Here is a 19900-nt window from a genome sequence, read left to right on the forward strand (position 1 = left end):
TTCTGGTAAATTCGGCACATAATTGATGCATCAGCACTACTTGTGTGAGTAAAGTTTCACATTTCAGATGTGTGTCGGTCGGGCTGCTCGCTGCCGCCCTCCTCTGTGTGTTGAGGTGTGCAAGAGGCGTGGAAAATAAACACTGGACCAATTCTAATAAAAGTTGGGATTAGTTACACACACATGCTCTGTGCAGCAATGTCTCCACACCGAATGTATCACTGATTCGCTTTGAGTCGCATTAACTGTCAAATAATATAGTGCTGACAGTATAGATTGACATATCCTCCATATAATCATGAATTGCCTGATTTTTAAATGAAGTTTCTCAGACACTACGGTGAGACATATAGGTGAGCTGTTCACCTCCTGTCCGCAGCTGCTCACAGCGGCTCTGGCTTGTTTCAGGCTGTGGCAGTACTGGTGCATGTCCTGGATGGACTGCACGACGCTCTCAGAGCACTGTCTCATCTCTCCGATGGTGTCTGCGGCGTCGATCAGGTCCCGGTAGCGCTCCCCTACCATCTGCCTCAGCTCCTCCTTCTTCTGCTCGATCTCCCCGCGGACTTTGCGTTCGATCCCGCGGATCTCCTCGGTGTTGTAACGCTCGAAGAGAACCGCCGGGTCCTTGATCTCCGACACCCGGAGAGACAGCGCAGGATCCTCGGCCATCGCACCTCCAAAACAACTTCAGCTGCAGGATCTCCAACCCGGAAGACCGGCAGGAGTACACTTCCTGTCTCCACGTAAGCACAAATACGACGACGTCAGAATTAAATGTGTTTATTGGTCATCATAGCTGTCTGTCAGGGAACATTTCCGAGCAGGTTTGGTGCCGCCCACCACGGCTGCTGAGCCAATCAATTCATTCTAAAGCGGTAATACACTAAACTAAACTAAACTAAACTAAATAAAATAAAATAAAATGAAACAAAATTTAAATTTAAATTAATAAATAAAAATGTACTACTAGACTACTTCTACTACTACTAACAATAATAATAATATTAATAATAATATTGTAGTGCATGTATAAAAATATAGTCAATGTGAAACTGAACATTTTGAAAATGTTAAATAGTATCTTATTATTATTATTGTTATGAATCGTATTATTATTATTATTATTATTATTATTATTATTATTATTATTATTGATAGTAGTAGTAGTAGTGATCATAGCAGCAATAGTAAGAATAGATGTCAGATTTGGTTTTTGGTAATAAGATAAGTTAAATAACATAATTCAAAATGCTCAAAATATGCCAAAAATAATAAAAGACTACATGTTGACTAATTGAATATTGACTTAATTGATTTGACAACATATGCAACTATATGCAATCTTATCTTCAGTACAAAAATATCAAATTTTGTATCATAAGTAGCTAGCTATTTTTATTTCTATTATGAGTCTTTTCCTGGACAAAATGAGCTTCTACACGAAGTTAAAACAACTTCCAGTCAGTCTGCAATCAAATAATAATTAATCTCTCTCTCTCTCTCTCTCTCTCTCTCTCTCTCTCTCTCTCTCTCTCTCTCTCTCTCTCTCTCTCACACACACACACACACACACACACACACACACACACACACACACACACAGACACAGAGTAATCAGTGAGTGAGCGTCACCAGGTGAGCCAGGTAGACCTTCGTACCCGGAAAGAAACAGATTTAATCGAGCGACTCCATTTCCAGGTAAGCAAACAGCTGTTCCGAATAACACCAGAATGACACTTTATAATGTTTATTTAACCTAAAACTTTACATGTATTATACATTAAAATGTTCTTTTTGTGGAATTGGCATGTTTAAAACCGTGAGAGCGTATGAAGGCTGATACTGATGATGGTCGCCTAGTTACCGCTCAGCACTACATGTATTGCGTTAGTTTTAAGAAGCGAAGTAACTACAGAAGATGTGTATTTGCTATAAACTGTGTGTACTTGTGTGCATTATGTTGTATTGTACATTAGTAATACTCAACATACTGTTTAATCATACTGCAAAACATAGTGAGGAACCGCTCTAGCAACAGATACTAAATGGAAAAAAAATAAACTTCCAGTTCCAAAGTAATTTCAGATAATGCTAAACGTATGTCAGATATCAGTATTAATGTTTGTGTAGATAACTTTCACTTAACAACAACAAACAGCTTCTTGATGGAGATGAAATGTGTAGCAGCAGGTGGTAAAGGAGGAGGAGGAGGATAGAATGATGGAACAGCCACATGATAATCATTTATTTCCCATAATATTTAGTTTTAATTTCCTAAATGTGAATTCACATATTTATATCTGCATTATTTCACACACCAACAAACAAAACTCATTTAATCCTAAAACACACAATTAAAATAGTTGTGACATGTGGAATGTGACATTTAAAACTTTTCAATCTTGAATGATTTAGTTTGATGAAGGCGACACAGAATCTGATCTCATTATAAGTTTAGATATTACTTTTGTAAGATTTAAAAGTTAAGTTAATTTATACATTTGAGTTAATTTACCAGCAATTTATTTACAATATTTACACAGTTAAGTAGTTCTATATTTGTGCTTTATTATTTACATATTAACAGACTGAGATATTTACACCAGCATCTTTTGGAACAGTTAAAACAGTCTCTTGAATCTGTTTCTGTGGTTTAACTCATACACTTCATTTGCCTAGGTCTAGGTCGTTCCTTGCTTCTGATTGGTTGGGTTAGTCACCTGGGGGGTTAGAGACAAGCTACAGTAAAGTTCTGCTGTTTTCCAAATAGCAGCTATCAAACCCTCACATTACACTTTTATTATTTATTTAGTCATGCTAGCTCCTACATAAACTTACTGCAGTATATTTAACTAAAAAGATCAATACAAGCATACACGTTGATCTAAATCACATCACAAACACAGTATCAGCATCTGTTTGAGCTCATTATAATGTCAGTGTGAATGTGAAAGCATGGTTTAGGTTTATTCTGTCTATATTGCAGCTATTCATCAGTACAGCATTGTTACTTATAATAATCCTCTCACACTGTTATTTCATGTTTCTACTGTAGAGCTTTTGTCTTTTCTCTATTGAAATAATAATACAATTTGATTTATAATATGTAGAAGTCCATAATAGTATCATATATTCTGTACATGACTTCCTTTTTCCTTATAATGAGCCATAAAGTGTGCAGTGTTTCAGTGTAACACACACTCTTCCTCCTGTGTGTGGTGCTGCTGTGCTGCGTGAATGAAATGAAACTATAACTTGTGTGTGTGTGTGTGTGTGTGTGTGTGTGTGTGTGTGTGTGTGTGTAGACAGCGTGATGGCTCAGAGGAACATCCAGCAGGAGTTCCAGGATCAGTTTAATGATGTTGTTTCCAGACTGCAGTCCAAACATTTCTTCCAGTCTGACTGGGACATCGCCTCCTTCGCCATCTTCTTCATCTTCATCGGTGAGTGAAGCTGAAGGAGATGGAGAGCACAAGCCTACAGATGTTCTTTTTCATTTAACACACACACATGCACAGCAACAATACATAAAATTTAATATTCCCCACTATCCTTTCAGCCATCCCTCCATCATCTTTCATTCTCCATCCCTGAATTGCAATTCACAGTATTCCAAATATATAGTTTATTTTATGAACTGAACTCAGACACACACATATAAACAAAGATAACAATCATACTTCCTTGTTCCTTGTCCTTCATCTCCATCACAACCGGTGACAAGCCTAAAGGGAAAAAATAAAAGTATAAATAAATCAACTAGACAAACATAGACGTACTCAATGTAGCTGGTTGAGCAGCTATTTCACACACAGTCAGAAAACATTACAACATTAAACATTAACACTGAGCTGAGTTCAACTTCAACTTTATTATCTGTGTTATTCAGCCTTAGAAGGATCATGAAAGTTGCTGGCAGTTGAAATAGATGAGTGTCTATGAAACCTGCTCTATGATCAGGGTTTCCTATCATGCACTTAGCTCTATAAGTCAGTTACACCATTTGACCATATGTACAAAACATCCAATCAATATTTCCATGTGAGAAAGAAAACACTTATGAAGACGTCACAGTATCATAATCACAATCATAAATTCACTGTGTGTGTGTGTGTGTGTGTGTGTGTGTGTGTGTGTGTGTGTGCGTGTGTGTGTGTGTGTGTGTGTGTGTGTGTGTGTGTGTGTGTGTGTGTGTGTGTGTGTTGTGGTAGGTATGGTTCTGCTGCTGGTCATCCTTGTCCTCATCCGCTGCTGCTGCTGCTGCTGCTGTGAGGACAACAAGGTCAGGACAATACACACACACACCACACACCACACACACACACATACACACACACGGGGTATTTTTCACTTAAGTACTAGGACCAGTGTTTACACATTTGTAAATTAGTGTGTGTGTGTGTGTATGTTTGGGGGGGGGGGGGGGGGGGGGGGGTGCACAGAACAGTATTGTCTATTTTAACTTTGCACAAATGATGGATTGATCATGATGAGGGTTAGTGGGACATGAGGATGATGATGTTACACTGAATTCTGTCATTACTGAAGGTATGAATACACTACCTGCCAGGAACTACAGGCAGAAAACTCTCTCCTTGTTTTTTACAAGGTTAATATTTAATGTGCACTCAGCCTGTCTAAATGACATCAAAGCAAAGCTCTCTGAACAAATCTATAAGCACACTGAAACAGAAACACTCCTTATTAACTATACAGTGTACTATATTAACCCTGCTTGTGTTAATCTGTCCCATACATAATCATAATGCCCTCAAATATTCCAACAATGTACTGTATGTGGAAATGTAATGCTCAATGTAGAGGCAAATGAAAGGCTATTATATAGAGAATAATGGATGAGTGAAATATAAAGCAGTGATTCTGGAAAGAAGAAAGAAAATATGAAAAATAAGTCACAATCATATAAAAAATGTTAACATTCAAGTCAATAGGAAGGTGTTGTTCTGTATGTTAGGTAATGTGAGTGTCACATGAGTACTAAAATGATGAAAATAGTGAAAAAAAGAAAGGAAGTTTGCTAACATTGATTCCAACCATGTCTGTTAAATACATACAGCAGAATGAAATGGTGTTTCTCAGGACCAAAGCGCAGAGAAAATAGAATAAAAAACTAAACATACATAAGAACAATTAAAAGACAATAAGGCAGCAGCAGTGCAAAATAAAATAAAGTGCAATCAAGGAGCCACATAGAAAACCCTGAAGGATAAACCATCAGCTGGATTTAAAGCCATAATAATAAGAAGAGGCTTGGGTTATTTAGAATTGAATATATTCTTGTAACTGAAATAAACTGACTTCTTCATGTTTCTTCATCAGCCTCGAAGACGGAAGGTTGGAATAGACAACATGGCTCTGGAGCCCTGACAGCTGATCTGCTCTGATGAAGTATTGACACTGTGGTTAATGAAGACACACCCTGTGCCAAAGCACAAACTTCTATTTTACTGTCACCTCTCTTTAAAAAAAATAACCTACTTGCACATAGAATGAATAGTTGCTGACAAGCTGTTTGCTACCCAGCTATGGAAATCTTAACATGTGATGTTGTTGACTGTCACCACTGTGTGAGGTTTATTGCTAGGATACCAGAGTAGGAAAGCAGCCATGGTCACACTGTGGTTTTACATTTGAATGACATTTCCTTTTACTTACATTTTAATTTGATTTTTTTACTCATTAATAAAAATATAAAGGTAATAAAAATGTGTTTTGGTTTTTCTATCACACCTTGTCATATTCATTTATAAAGTTTTTTTTACCAGCAAACAAAGTACAGAAAAACTTATGAGAGCATCATCATTGTAACTGCCTGTGAATGTTTCCGTTGTTAAGGCAGCTTTTACATTGTGCTTTAATACAGTTAAAGCACTTTTACTACTAGGAAAAAAAGCATTAGTCTAAATCCAATCAGAAGACAGAGATATTGTGACTTGTTGTTACAGTCTAACTGGACCAGACTGGTATAATGTGGTTCCACTAGTATTTAACTAAGGGGTTGTTGCAGTACTGTAATGTGCAACACTATGGTTAGACTAGAATTTAAAAGGAAGCGTTGTGTAATATTAGTGTGTGTGACTTTTATCTTTGTTAATCTTGTTATGGTGTGTGTATGTGAAGTCACAACATATATGAGTCTCACTGAAACACAGCTCCTCTTACCTGACTTTTACTGTCTGCTGTGCCTCATGCTCCAAGGACACCAAATCCTACATTCCCCAAAATGCAAAGCAACAGTTTTTCATTAGTCCACCTCTGCTTGGTAGGGACAGCTCTGGCAGACTTCAGAGGATTGAAAGACAATTGATAATCAACTGTTTTGGTAACTGATTTATTGTGAAAGCCATTTTCAAGTAAAATGGTTCCAGCATCTCAACTGTATGAATTTATCTGTCTTTATCTCACATGATAGTAAACTAAATACATTTAGAGTTTGCTTTGCTTGTCAGACAAAATCAGAAGAATTTATCATTTTTCAATATTCTTAGAGCCTGACCAACATATTGTTCAACCTATATTATCAGCTATCACTGTTATATCAGTATCTGTGTTTATGCTCTCCAATATGTGCCCATATTTTTGAGATAACATTTTTAAGATATATAGGCCACGTTTTATCTGATTTATTTTCAGTGCACTGAAGTCAGAAAGCACAGACAGGTTGTTGTTTAGAATATTTTTTTATTGCACAGATATCAGATAAATAATTTCCACATTTGATATGATAGGCAGCTCTGCAAAATAGATTAACACTTACTGGAATGAAGTCATTTGTTCTTGATTGGATAACGGTTTGGTTCACAGGGAATCAGCGACACACTTTAAAAAACCAACGCCATGTAAATAAATATAAACATATAGCAGACACAACTAGTAGCTTATCATTTATCATCATTTTTCCATATAGTAACAAACAGGGAATGTGTGTTTCCATGTCATTTCCAACAAAAACTCAAAACATTCACAGACATGTTTTTAACCCATAAAGACCCAGTGGGAAATATTTTCACACTACTTCTGCATCTCCTCACAGGATTCATATCGTTATACATTTATGTTTGTATTCCCTTATAAAGCTTTTTGCACTCCCATACAATGCTCTCTATTAACTGTATGTTTCCATTCATTACACTGTACAACACTCAGCACTAAGAACTGTTCAAACTACTTAATACCATTTAGAACTTAGCGTAAAATATACTGACCTGCCACTGTTAATAAGCATGAATATGATATTAGTAAAACTGAAGGACTGTTAGGAACCCCCTACCTGAGGGAAACTACTGGCATCACACCTCCCACTTCACATCTATGACTCCACCTGCACATGGCTGAGCCCCATCTGAGACAGCACCCATCTCATTTATGTGTATATAAGATCAACGAACAGATTACAGCTCCTGAAAACATGCTTTGCTTTCTAAGTATTTCTTTCTAACATGAAATATTCAACAGTAAATGTGCAATAGTCAAAAGTTGAAGTTATGCATCAGCAGGCAAGCCCTCCGCTGTCATCATATTTTCAAATGTTGCCAAATCCTGATCGTGGTGCACGAGACGTGCCAACTTCCAACCACAGACAGAAAAAAAGAAGAAAAAGAGACAGGCACAGGCACAAAAATGTGTCAAGTGAAATAACCAAAAAGTGTTGAAGCTACATTCGTCATAGTAAGAAGCTGACTGAGAAAACAGGTTTGGTGGGTTCAATCTATGAGGAAGGATGGAGGACTAAAGAGGGAATGCAAAAACTTTAAGAACTTCATGAGAGAACTAAAAAAATCTGACAGGAAAAAAAAAGAAATCTCCCACTTTGAGCTCTTAGGGACTGCATCTTTTTCCAACCCTGAGTGCACAAATTAGTGTTTCACACCATAACACGGTTCAGATGAGTTGATAACTTTGGTATAAAAACCAAATAAAAAATACAATGCTGGAACATAACCAAACAAATAATCCCAATAAATCAACAAAAGTTACATTCATTCAAGGAGAAGTTCAAATCAGTGCTGTGAGATGCAACACACACACACACACACACACACACACACACACACACACACACACACACACACACACACACACACACACACACACACACACACACACACACACACACACACACACACACACACACACACACACACACACACACACATCAGAGCTAACACAAGTGGGAATGGCAAACGTGGATACCTGTCGGGGGGTTTTGATTGGCTCCTTCGGCTGATCATGAAACACTTGACTGTATGACTGGATGATAAATACATTAAAAAAAAATAAAAGCATTCCCAGGACGTCCCTTACACTTGTGTGGTTTGTTTGTGTCTGAAGGTCTCTGGAGGTGGATTAGAAAGGTCTGTAGTTCCAGAAACTGGAGAAGACAGATATCTGCAGGGACAGGAGGACAGGAGGACAGGAGGACAGGAGGACAGGAGGACAGGGGAACGATGGGAAGTTAGTTAGTTAAAGCAGCAGACATCTCCATGTGAGATAAGGATATGCTTAAACTAAATATTTCACTTTATTCAAAGTTCTTCGATCCAAAGATTAGGAGAAGATGAACTATAATAGCTTTATCAACTTTATTTGTATAGCACCTTTCATACTTTCATACATACAAAGTACTATTTACAACTAAATAAATGACATGCAGCAAGTCCTTCACATGAAATGGGACTTAGAGCAACGTTAAAAAAGAACAGAAAAGAAAGAGGAAAGAAATAAAAATAGCAATCATTTTAAAATAGTAAAAATAGCACATAGTAAAAGTTTAGTTTAGTAGTGCATCAGTGTGGAGATGACTTTGAGCTTTCTTTTTAACATATTTAGCAAGCTGGCTCTGATATCTATCACTAGTTTGTTCCATAGTTTTGAGGTGTAATTAATAAAGGCTGCATTCCTTATTTTCTTTCTGCTATTGCTGTGAACCTCAATAAAGCAGCAGCAGGTGATCACAGTTTTCTTGAAGGAAGACCTTAAAGTCCATGTAAAGTAAGAATAAATATGTGTTCTGAGTGTGTTGTTAACCACCCTGCCAAATTTGAATGATTCAAAAAAATCGCAAAATATATGAAATTAGGCTTCAAAGTTGTGTAAAAATCAGCCTCTTTCTCTGCTCCCAAACACTGTGGGCGTGGCCGCTGAGTTCGCTGAAACCCCGCCCCCTACCAAGTGTCACCTGTCAATCAAAGTCACCACCTCTACCAGAAACTTATGGCGCTTTTCCACCACACATTTCCAGCGTGACTCGGCTTGACTCGACGCGTTTTTTTTTTTTTTGCGTTTCCACTAGGGATAGTACCTGGTACCTGGTACTTTTTTAGTATCTGCTCTGCTGAGGTTCCAAGCAAGCCGAGCCGATACTAAATGTGACATCAACAGACTGCCGGCCACTGATTGGTCAGAGAGTCTTCACTGGAAGAGTCATGAGCCGTCCCACACAAGAATCAAACCCGGCATTTTTAAATACCGGCAGCAGTGTTACAGCCATATGGCTCAATTTTCTTGCTTTGTGTGTGACAGAAAGTCACATACAGCAGCAAGTACACCATCGCCTCCATGTCCTCCATTGTTTATGTGTTTGTGTCGTATATAAAACAGAGTCAAGGCAGTTTCGCACAGCCGTGCTATGACGACCCCGCCCACGTTGAGTAGGTACTTCTTTGTAATGGAAAAGGTCTGTCCTGGAACCATGTCGAGTCGAGTCGAGTCGTGCTGGAACTGTGTAGTGAAAAAGCTCCAATAGACCCTTCGTCTGAGAGCTTTCTGCGGCTAGCTCAGCAGCTAACTTGGTGGCTAACTCAGCTAACTGGCTAACTGTAGACTGTATTGGTAGTAGTGTTAGATGTAATAACAATAACTGGCCACTAGGCAGGTTAACCACTGAGGAGAGCAGACTAGTCTTATATAGTAGGGGAGGGACCAAGGGTACGCCACTACTGTACGTCATGGAGTAGCCCTTTTCTGCAGGCTCAGAAAATCAGGAAAAATGAGAGGCTGAGAAACAGTTTAAGGCTCTATCTCCACAATTCAGTACTGCATAGTTATCAGCCTTTTTCCAACCATTTTCCAACATGTATAATATGTTTAGAAGTAAACCAATGAATTGACGTTACGCGGACTTTAAAGTCAGTTCTGAAACTTACAGGAAGCCAGTGCAGAGCAGCTAAAACTGGATTAATGTGTTCCCTGATCTTAGCTCTAACAGCAGAGCTGCAGAGTTCTGAATGAAACTATGAACTAAAACTAGTGTGTATGTGTTGCTGTGTGAGTTCTGCCTTTACTTCCTGTCAACATGACCTCATTACAACATACAAGAATCATTGTTTGAAATCTGGGAATGGATTCAAATCACAGAAGATAAGAATTATGAGTTTTATGTTCAATGTTTAACCCCCTCCTCTGTGCTTAATATACAAATAGCCTTAAGAAGTCACATCACTTTGAGATTGATCACATATATTTAACATGTCATTAAACAGAACCCACCTTGTCTTTGAGCTGCTGACAGAGCTGCAGGGAGATGGTGAAGAAGACCAGCGTGTCATTGAGCCAGGGCACCACACACTCCACCTTGTGAACGTGGCTCACCTCGAAGCGGTTGTTGTTGAGCTCACTGTGGAGAGATTAAAAACCCTTTGAGGATAAACCTCCTGAATTTCCTTTTTTCTGATTCAGAGTTTGTCAATAAGTGTTGTATGTGAGGTATGCAAGGTATAACCACTTGTATAATTCCACTTCAAGTTATCATCTTTAACATTTTCATTATATAAAATCCAGTTTTCCTTAATAGTATTTATATTTGGCATTTCTTTCAGAATTCTACTATAATGACCTTTTATTACAGTAGTTTTCATTGTTAGTGCTGGACTCTGCCTTTAATTATAACTGCCTACCTACAGTAGGGCTGGGCAATTAATCAAAAAATGATTGAAACTGACATTTAGAAACTCTGATGGACTTAATCTTGCTCATGTCAATTAATGGTGGTGTTCACTGTTGCCATGACAGTAAAGGTTGCATATCTTTAAGGAATTTGAAAACTTGTCTCCAGTGATCATTTGAACCCAAACCATGATCTTTACATAGTTCTAATCAAGTAAACTAGACATTAACCACAGCTTAGTCACACCTTAAAACATCTTTATTTTCACTCCCTAAAGATACTCATGTGTGAGGGCAGCAGTGGAAAATACTAAACTAAAGAAACTGTGAAAATACATCATTGTTCATCAAGGGTGGAGATAATCCTTCATTAATCATAATCAAGGTTAAAAGTTCCATTAATCGTGATTTTGATTTTTGCCATAATCACCCAGCCCTAACCTACAGTATGAGTTTGTTTGGCTGCACTGTAAACAGATACACCAGTTGCACTCGCAGTTACCACCAGTGACCACAGGTGTCACCAAATCCACCAGGACTGAAATAATAAGAAGTTTACCTTTAAGCTAAATTCTTTTACTAGACTTTTTACTTCTATTTGTGTAAAGACCAAGATGTTAGTTTTCTCTTAGTGAGACCATCATTTGTTTTTTAACAGGACAATGACCATAAACACACATCCAGGCTTTATAAGGACTCTTTTATACTGTATGTGACACATTATACTGCACACACTGTTTAGTTGATCCTATTTATCTACCTGTATGTAGTCACTTGATACTGTTTGCACATCTGGGTGGATGCTGCAGTTTGTTTAAATGGTAGCAACTGCATGTAATAACAATGATCTACTCTAGTAGTGAACTGTTTTTTATAACGCAGTGTTGCTTTGACTGTTGCATACATGCTTATCAGTGTTGGGAAGGTTACTTTGGAAATGTAGTTGGTTACAATTACAAGTTACCCTGTTGAAAATGTAATAGTAGTGTAACTATTCCAATTACTTTCTCAAAGTAATGTAACTAATTACATTTGATTACATGTTGATTACTCTTCTTAATTTTGAATGAATGCTCCTGACTGTTAACCATTTTCACATTTTAAGATCTGATAGTGTTACTGTTTACCTTCACCACTGACAAACACTCTTTGTATTGTACTACAATGTTAGGGCACTTGCAGACATCCCAACCTGCAAAAACTCATTTAAGGGAGTTTCGTTCCGGGGGGGGGGTTTATCCACTTGGTGTCGGTCCGGGGGAGGGATGCGATCATTGTCGGTCTAATAAGCAGCAACATAGAGCTATAAGGACACTTTGCTCTCACACACGCTGCATTTATAGTCACACATATACACACATGCGCAGACACTCTCTAGTGTGCACTCTGCTCACTCACTCCAGATTCCAGGAGATTGAGTTTTATTTGCGGCTGTCAGGGAGCTGCTATCAATATGCAGGAGATGGGATGTCTGTGTTTGTATTTCCAACACATGAACGTATTCTTCTGTGCCTCTGACATGTTGCTGAGTCTGACTGAATGGCACATGACCAAAGACAGCATCAGGATCTAACTTACATCTCTGAAAGGAGGAGGTTGATATGAAAAAAACTATTTGATAAATCCAAGCTTTTGCTGCGATTTTTCAAATGTAACTAAAATTGTAATCATGGAAATTTCCAAAAGCAACTGTAATTTAATTACACATTTTCTTACAGTAATATAACGGATTACAATTATGTAAATTTTGTAATTAAATTACATAACGTTGTTACATGTAATTCGTTACTCCCCAACACTGATGCTTATTATATGTATTATTTAGTTTCATCTGTTAATGTATATGCAAAGAAAGAGAGAAGAAGAAAGAGAGAAAGTAGGAAAGAAAGGTGAACTTACAACATCGCTCCAGGGTTGTGCAGCACTGAGCTTCCAGCTGGTTTGAAATTCTATCAGGATGAAGAGAGAGAGAGTGAACATTAGAACATCAGTCACATGATGCTGCCTGTAGCTTCATACTGTACAGTGCTGGCAGAGAGTCACATGATCTAACCTTTGTGGTGTTGGGAGGCAGCACATGAAGCTGGTAGACAGTCAGACACAGTTTGCTTAAATTGATGTAAAAGTTCACCATCACATCTCCGGGCATGGGAGGAGTGAACATTTTCTGATGATGGAAGGACACACAGATGGAAAGTTAGTGAGAAAGTGTGAATAGAGGCAGCAGAGGAATATGGAATAACACTTTTCAACTGTAAAAATGTCTCTTAGTTCAAACACTACAGGTGAAGGAAGAGAGTTTCCTTTTAGTTCCCATGACTGTGCATGTTGAGCCCTGTTGTGTTGAAAGAGGAAAGGTGTCCACACAATATTATAACATCAATATTCCTCTCAACATACTGTACTATTTTTTTCAATTTCCTAATAAAGGATACTTGTGTCTATTAAGTGTATATGGATCAGTGAGATATCAGGGTTGGAAAGTTCAATAATATGTTAAAACTAGTTATAAAAGCAGCATCAGGTTTGTTCAAATATACATTTAGTATTTGTGTTGGTTTTATATCATTTAAATGACATTTACACCAAAAGTAAGACTGAATGCCCCTGAAAATGTCAAATGGTGTAACCACAAAAAATGATAAATATTAAATATTGTATCAGCTACAGTGTGTTTAAGTGGACTTATACTAATAATGACTTCATTTAAACATGTAAATGTTTCCTGATCTCCATGGTAACCAGATGAAATGTAATATTTAGAACAATAGTATTCCATTAGCTTTATTTAATATAAAAGTTATAATGTAAGATCATGCCAAACTAGTTGATATGGTGTTTTATTGACTATTTACTGTTTTTAAGCAAGTTGAATTATTTGGTACAAAGTTTTTATGGTTACACCACTTAGACATTTTTGCCATAATCCTCTAATATATTCTCTCTAAATGGATTAAAAGCAGAAATTTGATGCTGGGTCCACAAAAAAAGAATGTGCAAGTTATTAATATGTTTATTTTCACACTTTAACCCTTTAAATTTAAACTAAACCACATGGACACAAAGAAACCTCATTGACCCATAGTCAGAATTCTTCAAGAGGCAAAATATCAAAAATCTTTCCTTATGTCTTGTATTAATGTAAAAACTGCATGAATTCTTCCATTAAAAATACTTATTGGATGTATTTGAACTAATATCAGTGTGTAGTTATTAGTGTATGTATCAGTCTGTACCATCAGTCCACTGGTAGCCAGCTCAGGCAGAGTCATGGAGGCTGGGGTGGTGAGGCGGTTCCGTGCTCGTGTCAGCTGCAGCATCACTGCATCCATCAGCTGCAGCACCAACACAAACACAAACAGGATGTTCATATCACTGACACAGTGCACGACTGCCACCTCACGTACAGACTGGGACGGTGTGTTGCTGCTGTGAGGAGAGACACACCTTGTTCACCTCAGCTCCCGTCTTGAAGTGGTAGCTGTCATCATGGCTGCTGAGCAGCTGGAGAGCCTGGTTCACATGGTTCCTGGCATCCTGGATCTGATGGTAGATGAAGGTGAGAGGTTAGCATTAAAAGGAGTTTCCTGCTTTATTTACAGCTTGGATCTTATTTTGACATGTTTGTCATGGGTTGTGTCAAATTACAACCTGTCTGACCTGACTACTACTACTTCTTGACCTTTAAGAGTTTGTTTTGGCAAATGTCACTGTATGTATTAATATACATGTATATATTTATGTTAATACTGATAGAAAACAGTAGTAACATGAATTATCTACACACAAAAAGCTACATTGTAGATTTAAAGCCAACATTACAAAAGACTGTGTCAGACTGTTCCTCCTTTAAAACAAGTGACACACACACACACACACACACACACACACACACCTGCTGTAGTTTCCATTGCTTGTCCTCCCTGAACTGAAAGTGCAGCACTTGGCTGCTCTTTGCAACCTTCAGGTTTATGTCCTGTTAAGAAAAGCAGAACATAAACATGGACTTTGTGTTCTCCGTATGTGAAAATGAAAAAGTGATTCCTTCCAGACAAACTCACAGCCTGAGTCAGAGCCTCTCCCTGCAGAGTCAGCACTCCTTTTACTTGATCCATGCTGCAAAACAACACATGAAGGTTTTATTTCACCATCATAGCAGAGGAGCCTATCCATATGTCACAATATTCCAAATCCTCTAGCACAGCCGCTCCCTCCACAGGAAGGGAGTGTTAAAACATTGTTCATCATGCACAGCTCATGTCTTTCAGAAAGATGGAATATTACGTTGAGCTGCCGAGGATGAAGTTTTCCTGTTTAAGCTGACTCTCCAGGCCTGGTGTCGGCATGGAGAAACGTCTCGACGCCTCCTGTTGATAACAGCAGAAAACATTATTATTATATTAACATATTTGATCTAAAAATCTAATTGTGGTCTATAATTCAACCACCTGCTGAAATTCCATTATACCTAAGGCCAGCTGATAATGCAATAGTGTCTTTAATAAGTTGGTGAAGCTTTAACATTTCTACATGTGATTTAGCATTTGTTATATCCTGGTATTATTAAAAGGAGCATGCTCTTCTCATGAACATGAACAGGTAACATTCATCAGGCTGAAATGAGTGATACTGCTGCTACTGATCTGGTATTGCTTTGATACTGACTCATATAGCAGGATCAGTGATGGCTTGAGATGGCATTGGACACTATTATTTTAATTGGTGAAAATTCAGTAAATATGTATTTATTTGTTAGTTTTGCAATGTTTAAGTCAAGCATGATTTCGCCTTACAGATGGAAGATTGATCCCAGTCATTGGCATTGGCTACCTGTAAAGTCATAAATGTATTTCTAAAAAAGGTGTAAAAAGCATTTCAACCATTTAGATTTGAATTGTGGAGCTAGGCTTCACAAACTGTGTTTCAACATTTCTGTCTTCAGGATTTAGTGGGGGGGGGGGTGTCTGAAAATTGTGAGCCTGGTTCTGCCTGAGGTTTCTTCATGTTAAATGGAGTTTTTCCTTACCACTGTCACCAAGTGCTGCTCATGTAGGAATGTAAAATTAAATTAAAGAGTACAGTCTAGACCTGCTCTGTGTGTAAAGTGCCATGAGATGACTTTTGTTGTGATTTGGCACTATATTAATAAAGATTGATTGATTGATTAATTCAACACCATCAGTACTCAGCATCTGGCCACGCCAAAGCAAAGGTCTCTGAAGTGAGACAGTCATGTGATGAGCAGAGAAGTACCACTCCTCCCTCAACTTAACATTTACCTTGAGAACATCCTGGAGTTGCTTCAGGACAGAATGTACTTCTTCTTTAAGCAGCCAGTTGAATTCCTCCTCCTAAAAAATATATAGATAAATACATTGAAAATATATATAAAAAGAAAAGGGTTAGCTACATCTGTCCCTTCAGTCTCTGTCCCTTCAGTCTCTGTCCCTGCTGACTCTCAGTGTTCTCCACATTATGTATTTCAGTGTTACTCTGTGGTTCAGTGTGGCTTCCTCTGGTTTCTGTGGCTCACACAGCTGATGGAAGCAACTCTTCTACACTACAGTCTGTACTGACTAGGAACAGTATAGAAATACAATCATTGACTCTATTATATTTTTAATAGTCTTTATCTGTCAGTGGAGACAAAGATCAGATCCACCCATGTTATGTCACTTCACTCTGAATGAGCAAACAACCAATCACATAACTGTTAAACTGACATTTTAATAAGTTAACAAGTTTTAAAAAGTTTGTGACACACACACACACACACACACACACACACACACACACACACACACACACACACACACACACACACACACACACACACACACACACACACACACACACACACACACACACACACACACACACACACACACACACACAGAGAGAGTAAGAAATCAGGAGCTGGACCAAATTACAAATGTGTAAAAGCAAGAAAAGTAGAAGAGCTGCAGTGTAACAACATTTTACACTGAAACATTTCCCAACTCCTTTTTACACTCAATTCGATTATTTCACAGTTCTATATTTGATTTGTTGTATTTGTCCACAGAATTACATCACAGCACATTTTGGAGATCCCTAAAAGAGTGCTTGAACAGTTCTCTAAAATGTTCCAATCACACTGCATACAATGTATTTTGAAAATGTCATTTCTTATCAAGTGTAATACATCCTGAAATGAAGACAGATGTTTATTTAGAATAAATTACAAGATCATTACAAGGAACTGGAGGCCAAAGAGAAATCCAAGTATGGACAGATAGAAAGTATGAAGATCATTGCTATCTGATACAAGATGAGCTACATGACTGTGCTGCATGAATGTGTACAGGAACATACAGAAAGATGGATTAGTATCATTATGTTTAGATATGCATATTCTCTCAGATGTGTATGATACAGTATGTATGAAGTCTTTCCTGATGATGAATTACCAACAACAACACATCTATTCATTTTTCTTTTTGCTCTTCTACTGTATTACAATTATTTATCATTTATGATTCTAAAGTATATAAAAAGATGACTGGAAAACAGTATTTTTCCAGTCTATGGATAAGTCATATGATCTTTTAACCACTAATAAGTGTTTATCCGAGGCACGTTATGATGTTTTCGATATCTTAATGAGATTTTCCGTCTTTCCAGATAAACACTGGTTTTCATTTGAAGTCTAAAAATATCAGCTAGTAGAAACTTGGAATCCATAACAGTGAACATCCTGTTTAGTTTCAGTGGAGTTGAGATATAGTTACTGTTGCAAGCAAATATTGGCCCATTAAAACCAAGCAGAGAATGGTTTACATAAAGGCTTACTGAGAACTGAGTTAGTAGTCAGTAACATGTTGAGTATTCATGGAAATCACAGTCAGTATATGCTTAGTTTAAAGGACAGGTTCACTATTTTTCAAGTGTGACATTACATTCTGGGTTTGCTGGATCTTATATTTCATTGTGCTAAACGCTAACCTGTTGATCTGGTTTCATACACACATTTTTGTGCCACCTAGTTTTAGCAAAAGCGATTCAGTAATTCAGTACGAAAATCCAGACAGCAGGCATCTTGGCCAAGTCAAAAAACAGCTGATCTCTAGACAAAAGTGGATCAGGTACAAAACCATATCAAATGTTATGGTTGAAACATATTTATATAAGTTTAATAATGTCTGTAGTTTGATATGCTGTACACATTAGACTCATTGTAGCAACAGCAACAAGCAATGACACTGCTACTCAGGAAGTACTCGTTTGACTCGTTGGGACTTGGGTGTAAATGTAAGGAAAGAAATACTTTTATACATTGGTGAATTAATTGTGTTCTACAGTAAAACAAACACATCATTTCAAAAACGACTTCCTGTTCAAAGATAAGCCTTAGTTCTTGTATTTATTAGGTTTTACTGGTTTTACTGGTCTGATCCCAAATATCTAGGAGAAATTAAAGATGCATACAAACTCAGATCTCAGGAGGTTAAACCAACAGTCAGGAGCCCAAATGAACATGTAAAGCTGTTTTTCTTACTGTAATGATTCCTCCTGTTCATACTGACCATTAGAAGATCTCTTCATAATACTCTTACAATGGAAGTGATAGAGGACTAAATCCACAGTCCTCCTTCTGTGTAAACATGGATTTAAAAGTAGATGTGAAGCTAATATGAAGCTTCAGAGTCCAAATGAGTCAAATCTTCATCTTCTATGTTTCAACGTTACAGTGTTTTTAGTGTCAAAGTCTTTTTGTTACTATACTTCCACCACAGAGAAACAGGAAACACTACATGTATTCGCTCATGTGATGTTTTGATGATGATGATGGTGGAGAGTACTGTCTTAATGTCCCACTGATGTTTTGATGTTTTGATGTAACCCTATGGATGTGCTCAGGATAGAAATGTGTAATCACTCTAACTGTGTATTGATCTGTAGTTGGAACCAAACCATGACAGCAAAATGTCCCGCCACACACATTAACAGAGCTCCCAGAGTAAGGGTCAAGCATTCAGACCCCGGCTACCTGTTTGAATCAGATCATGGTCACTTGTGGGGACTTAACATAGACTTAACCTAACTCTAGACTTAACCACACACACACAATTAAATTCAGCTTCTTCCATGACTATTGTCTCCAATTGGACATTGGACAACCCGTGCCTGATTAACACACACACACACACACACACACACACACACACACACACACACACTCACACTCACAGTCACACTCACACTCTCACACACAGGTTTGCACAGCTATCATTGTTAGGACATTGCATTGACGTACTTTCATTGTGGACACATAAACCATAAACCTTAACCACGACCTTACAATGACGTTCTCTACTACCGGTCGGTCGGTGTTCATATATATATATATATATATATACATATATATATATATACACACACACACACGCACACACAATGATACAATCTCTCTCTCACACATACACACAGGGCCCATTGACAACATGATAACACAGCCTGTAGCAGCGCGAGCCCCGCTGCAGCAGCACGAGCGTCACAAACACCCACAACACAAGTGACGTCCGCTCTGCTCCTGAGTGTAAACATGTCAACACATCAATCTCTACTCTCTACAAGTCAACATGTTATATAAAGCTGCGGGTTATGGAGTGAGCAGCACACACACACACACACAGCAGAGCAGAGCAGAGCAGCACATCATCATCATCATCATCCTCCTCACCAGCACGGCTCTCTCCACCTGGCTAGCAGCAGACATCTTGGGCAGCTCGGACAGAGATCTCTGCGGGTTCAGCATTGTGTGCAGAAACTGAAGCAAAGCCTGGATGAATCGTTAAAGCTCCGTCCTCTCTCTCCGTGATGGAGGTGTCTAACAACCCAGTAGCTTAGCGGAGGATCCGATGCCTTCAGGGACTGTGGTAAATAAAGCTTTCAAGTGACTGAACCAACCCACTATAAAAAATAATTCAGTTTAATGCTGTGACGTGACGCA

At 38.0% G+C, this 19900-nt stretch overlaps 3 protein-coding genes across 4 annotated transcripts in view; 1 reads left to right on the forward strand and 2 right to left on the reverse strand.

The window, feature by feature from the left end:
• Positions 1-701, reverse strand: part of cog1 (component of oligomeric golgi complex 1) — a 16545-nt gene extending 15844 nt beyond the window's left edge. For both annotated transcript variants that reach the window (XM_053337686.1, XM_053337685.1), the window contains exon 1: positions 367-701. In XM_053337686.1, the coding sequence (XP_053193661.1) occupies positions 367-672 (306 nt within the window). In that variant the 5' untranslated portion in view covers positions 673-701. The remainder of the gene's footprint in view (positions 1-366) is intronic.
• An 894-nt stretch (positions 702-1595) lies between these two features.
• smim22 (small integral membrane protein 22) lies at positions 1596-5700 on the forward strand. The gene is made up of 4 exons (XM_053337714.1): positions 1596-1701; positions 3309-3446; positions 4215-4285; positions 5344-5700. Exons 2-4 carry the CDS (start codon positions 3317-3319, stop codon positions 5389-5391), a joined length of 249 nt encoding a protein of 82 aa, XP_053193689.1. The 5' UTR covers positions 1596-1701; positions 3309-3316; the 3' UTR covers positions 5392-5700.
• Positions 5701-6717: 1017 nt separating this feature from the next.
• On the reverse strand, positions 6718-19774 carry rogdi (rogdi atypical leucine zipper). Its single transcript, XM_053337707.1, has 11 exons — positions 19631-19774; positions 16188-16259; positions 15193-15275; positions 14970-15024; positions 14804-14884; positions 14356-14451; positions 14145-14243; positions 12962-13075; positions 12808-12857; positions 10513-10639; positions 6718-8412 (listed from the first exon to the last, which is right to left on the reverse strand). Exons 1-11 carry the CDS (start codon positions 19703-19705, stop codon positions 8371-8373), a joined length of 894 nt encoding a protein of 297 aa, XP_053193682.1. The 5' UTR covers positions 19706-19774; the 3' UTR covers positions 6718-8370.
• Between the last annotated feature and the right edge of the window lie 126 nt (positions 19775-19900).

The sequence above is a fragment of the Scomber japonicus genome, chromosome 18 (genome assembly GCF_027409825.1).
Source record: "Scomber japonicus isolate fScoJap1 chromosome 18, fScoJap1.pri, whole genome shotgun sequence".
Classification (NCBI taxonomy): domain Eukaryota; kingdom Metazoa; phylum Chordata; class Actinopteri; order Scombriformes; family Scombridae; genus Scomber; species Scomber japonicus.

Coding starts and splice junctions, on each gene's coding strand:
- rogdi (XM_053337707.1), bottom strand. CDS start 19,705: ATGCTGAACCCGCAGAGATCTCTGTCCGAGCTGCCCAAGATGTCTGCT. Junction 16,260..19,630: donor AGGTGGAGAGAGCCGTGCTG/GTGAGGAGGATG, acceptor TATATTTTTTAG/GAGGAGGAATTCAACTGGCT. Junction 14,452..14,803: donor AGCAATGGAAACTACAGCAG/GTGTGTGTGTGT, acceptor ATCTACCATCAG/ATCCAGGATGCCAGGAACCA.
- smim22 (XM_053337714.1), top strand. CDS start 3,317: ATGGCTCAGAGGAACATCCAGCAGGAGTTCCAGGATCAGTTTAATGAT. Junction 3,447..4,214: donor CATCTTCTTCATCTTCATCG/GTGAGTGAAGCT, acceptor GTGTTGTGGTAG/GTATGGTTCTGCTGCTGGTC. Junction 4,286..5,343: donor GCTGCTGTGAGGACAACAAG/GTCAGGACAATA, acceptor TTTCTTCATCAG/CCTCGAAGACGGAAGGTTGG.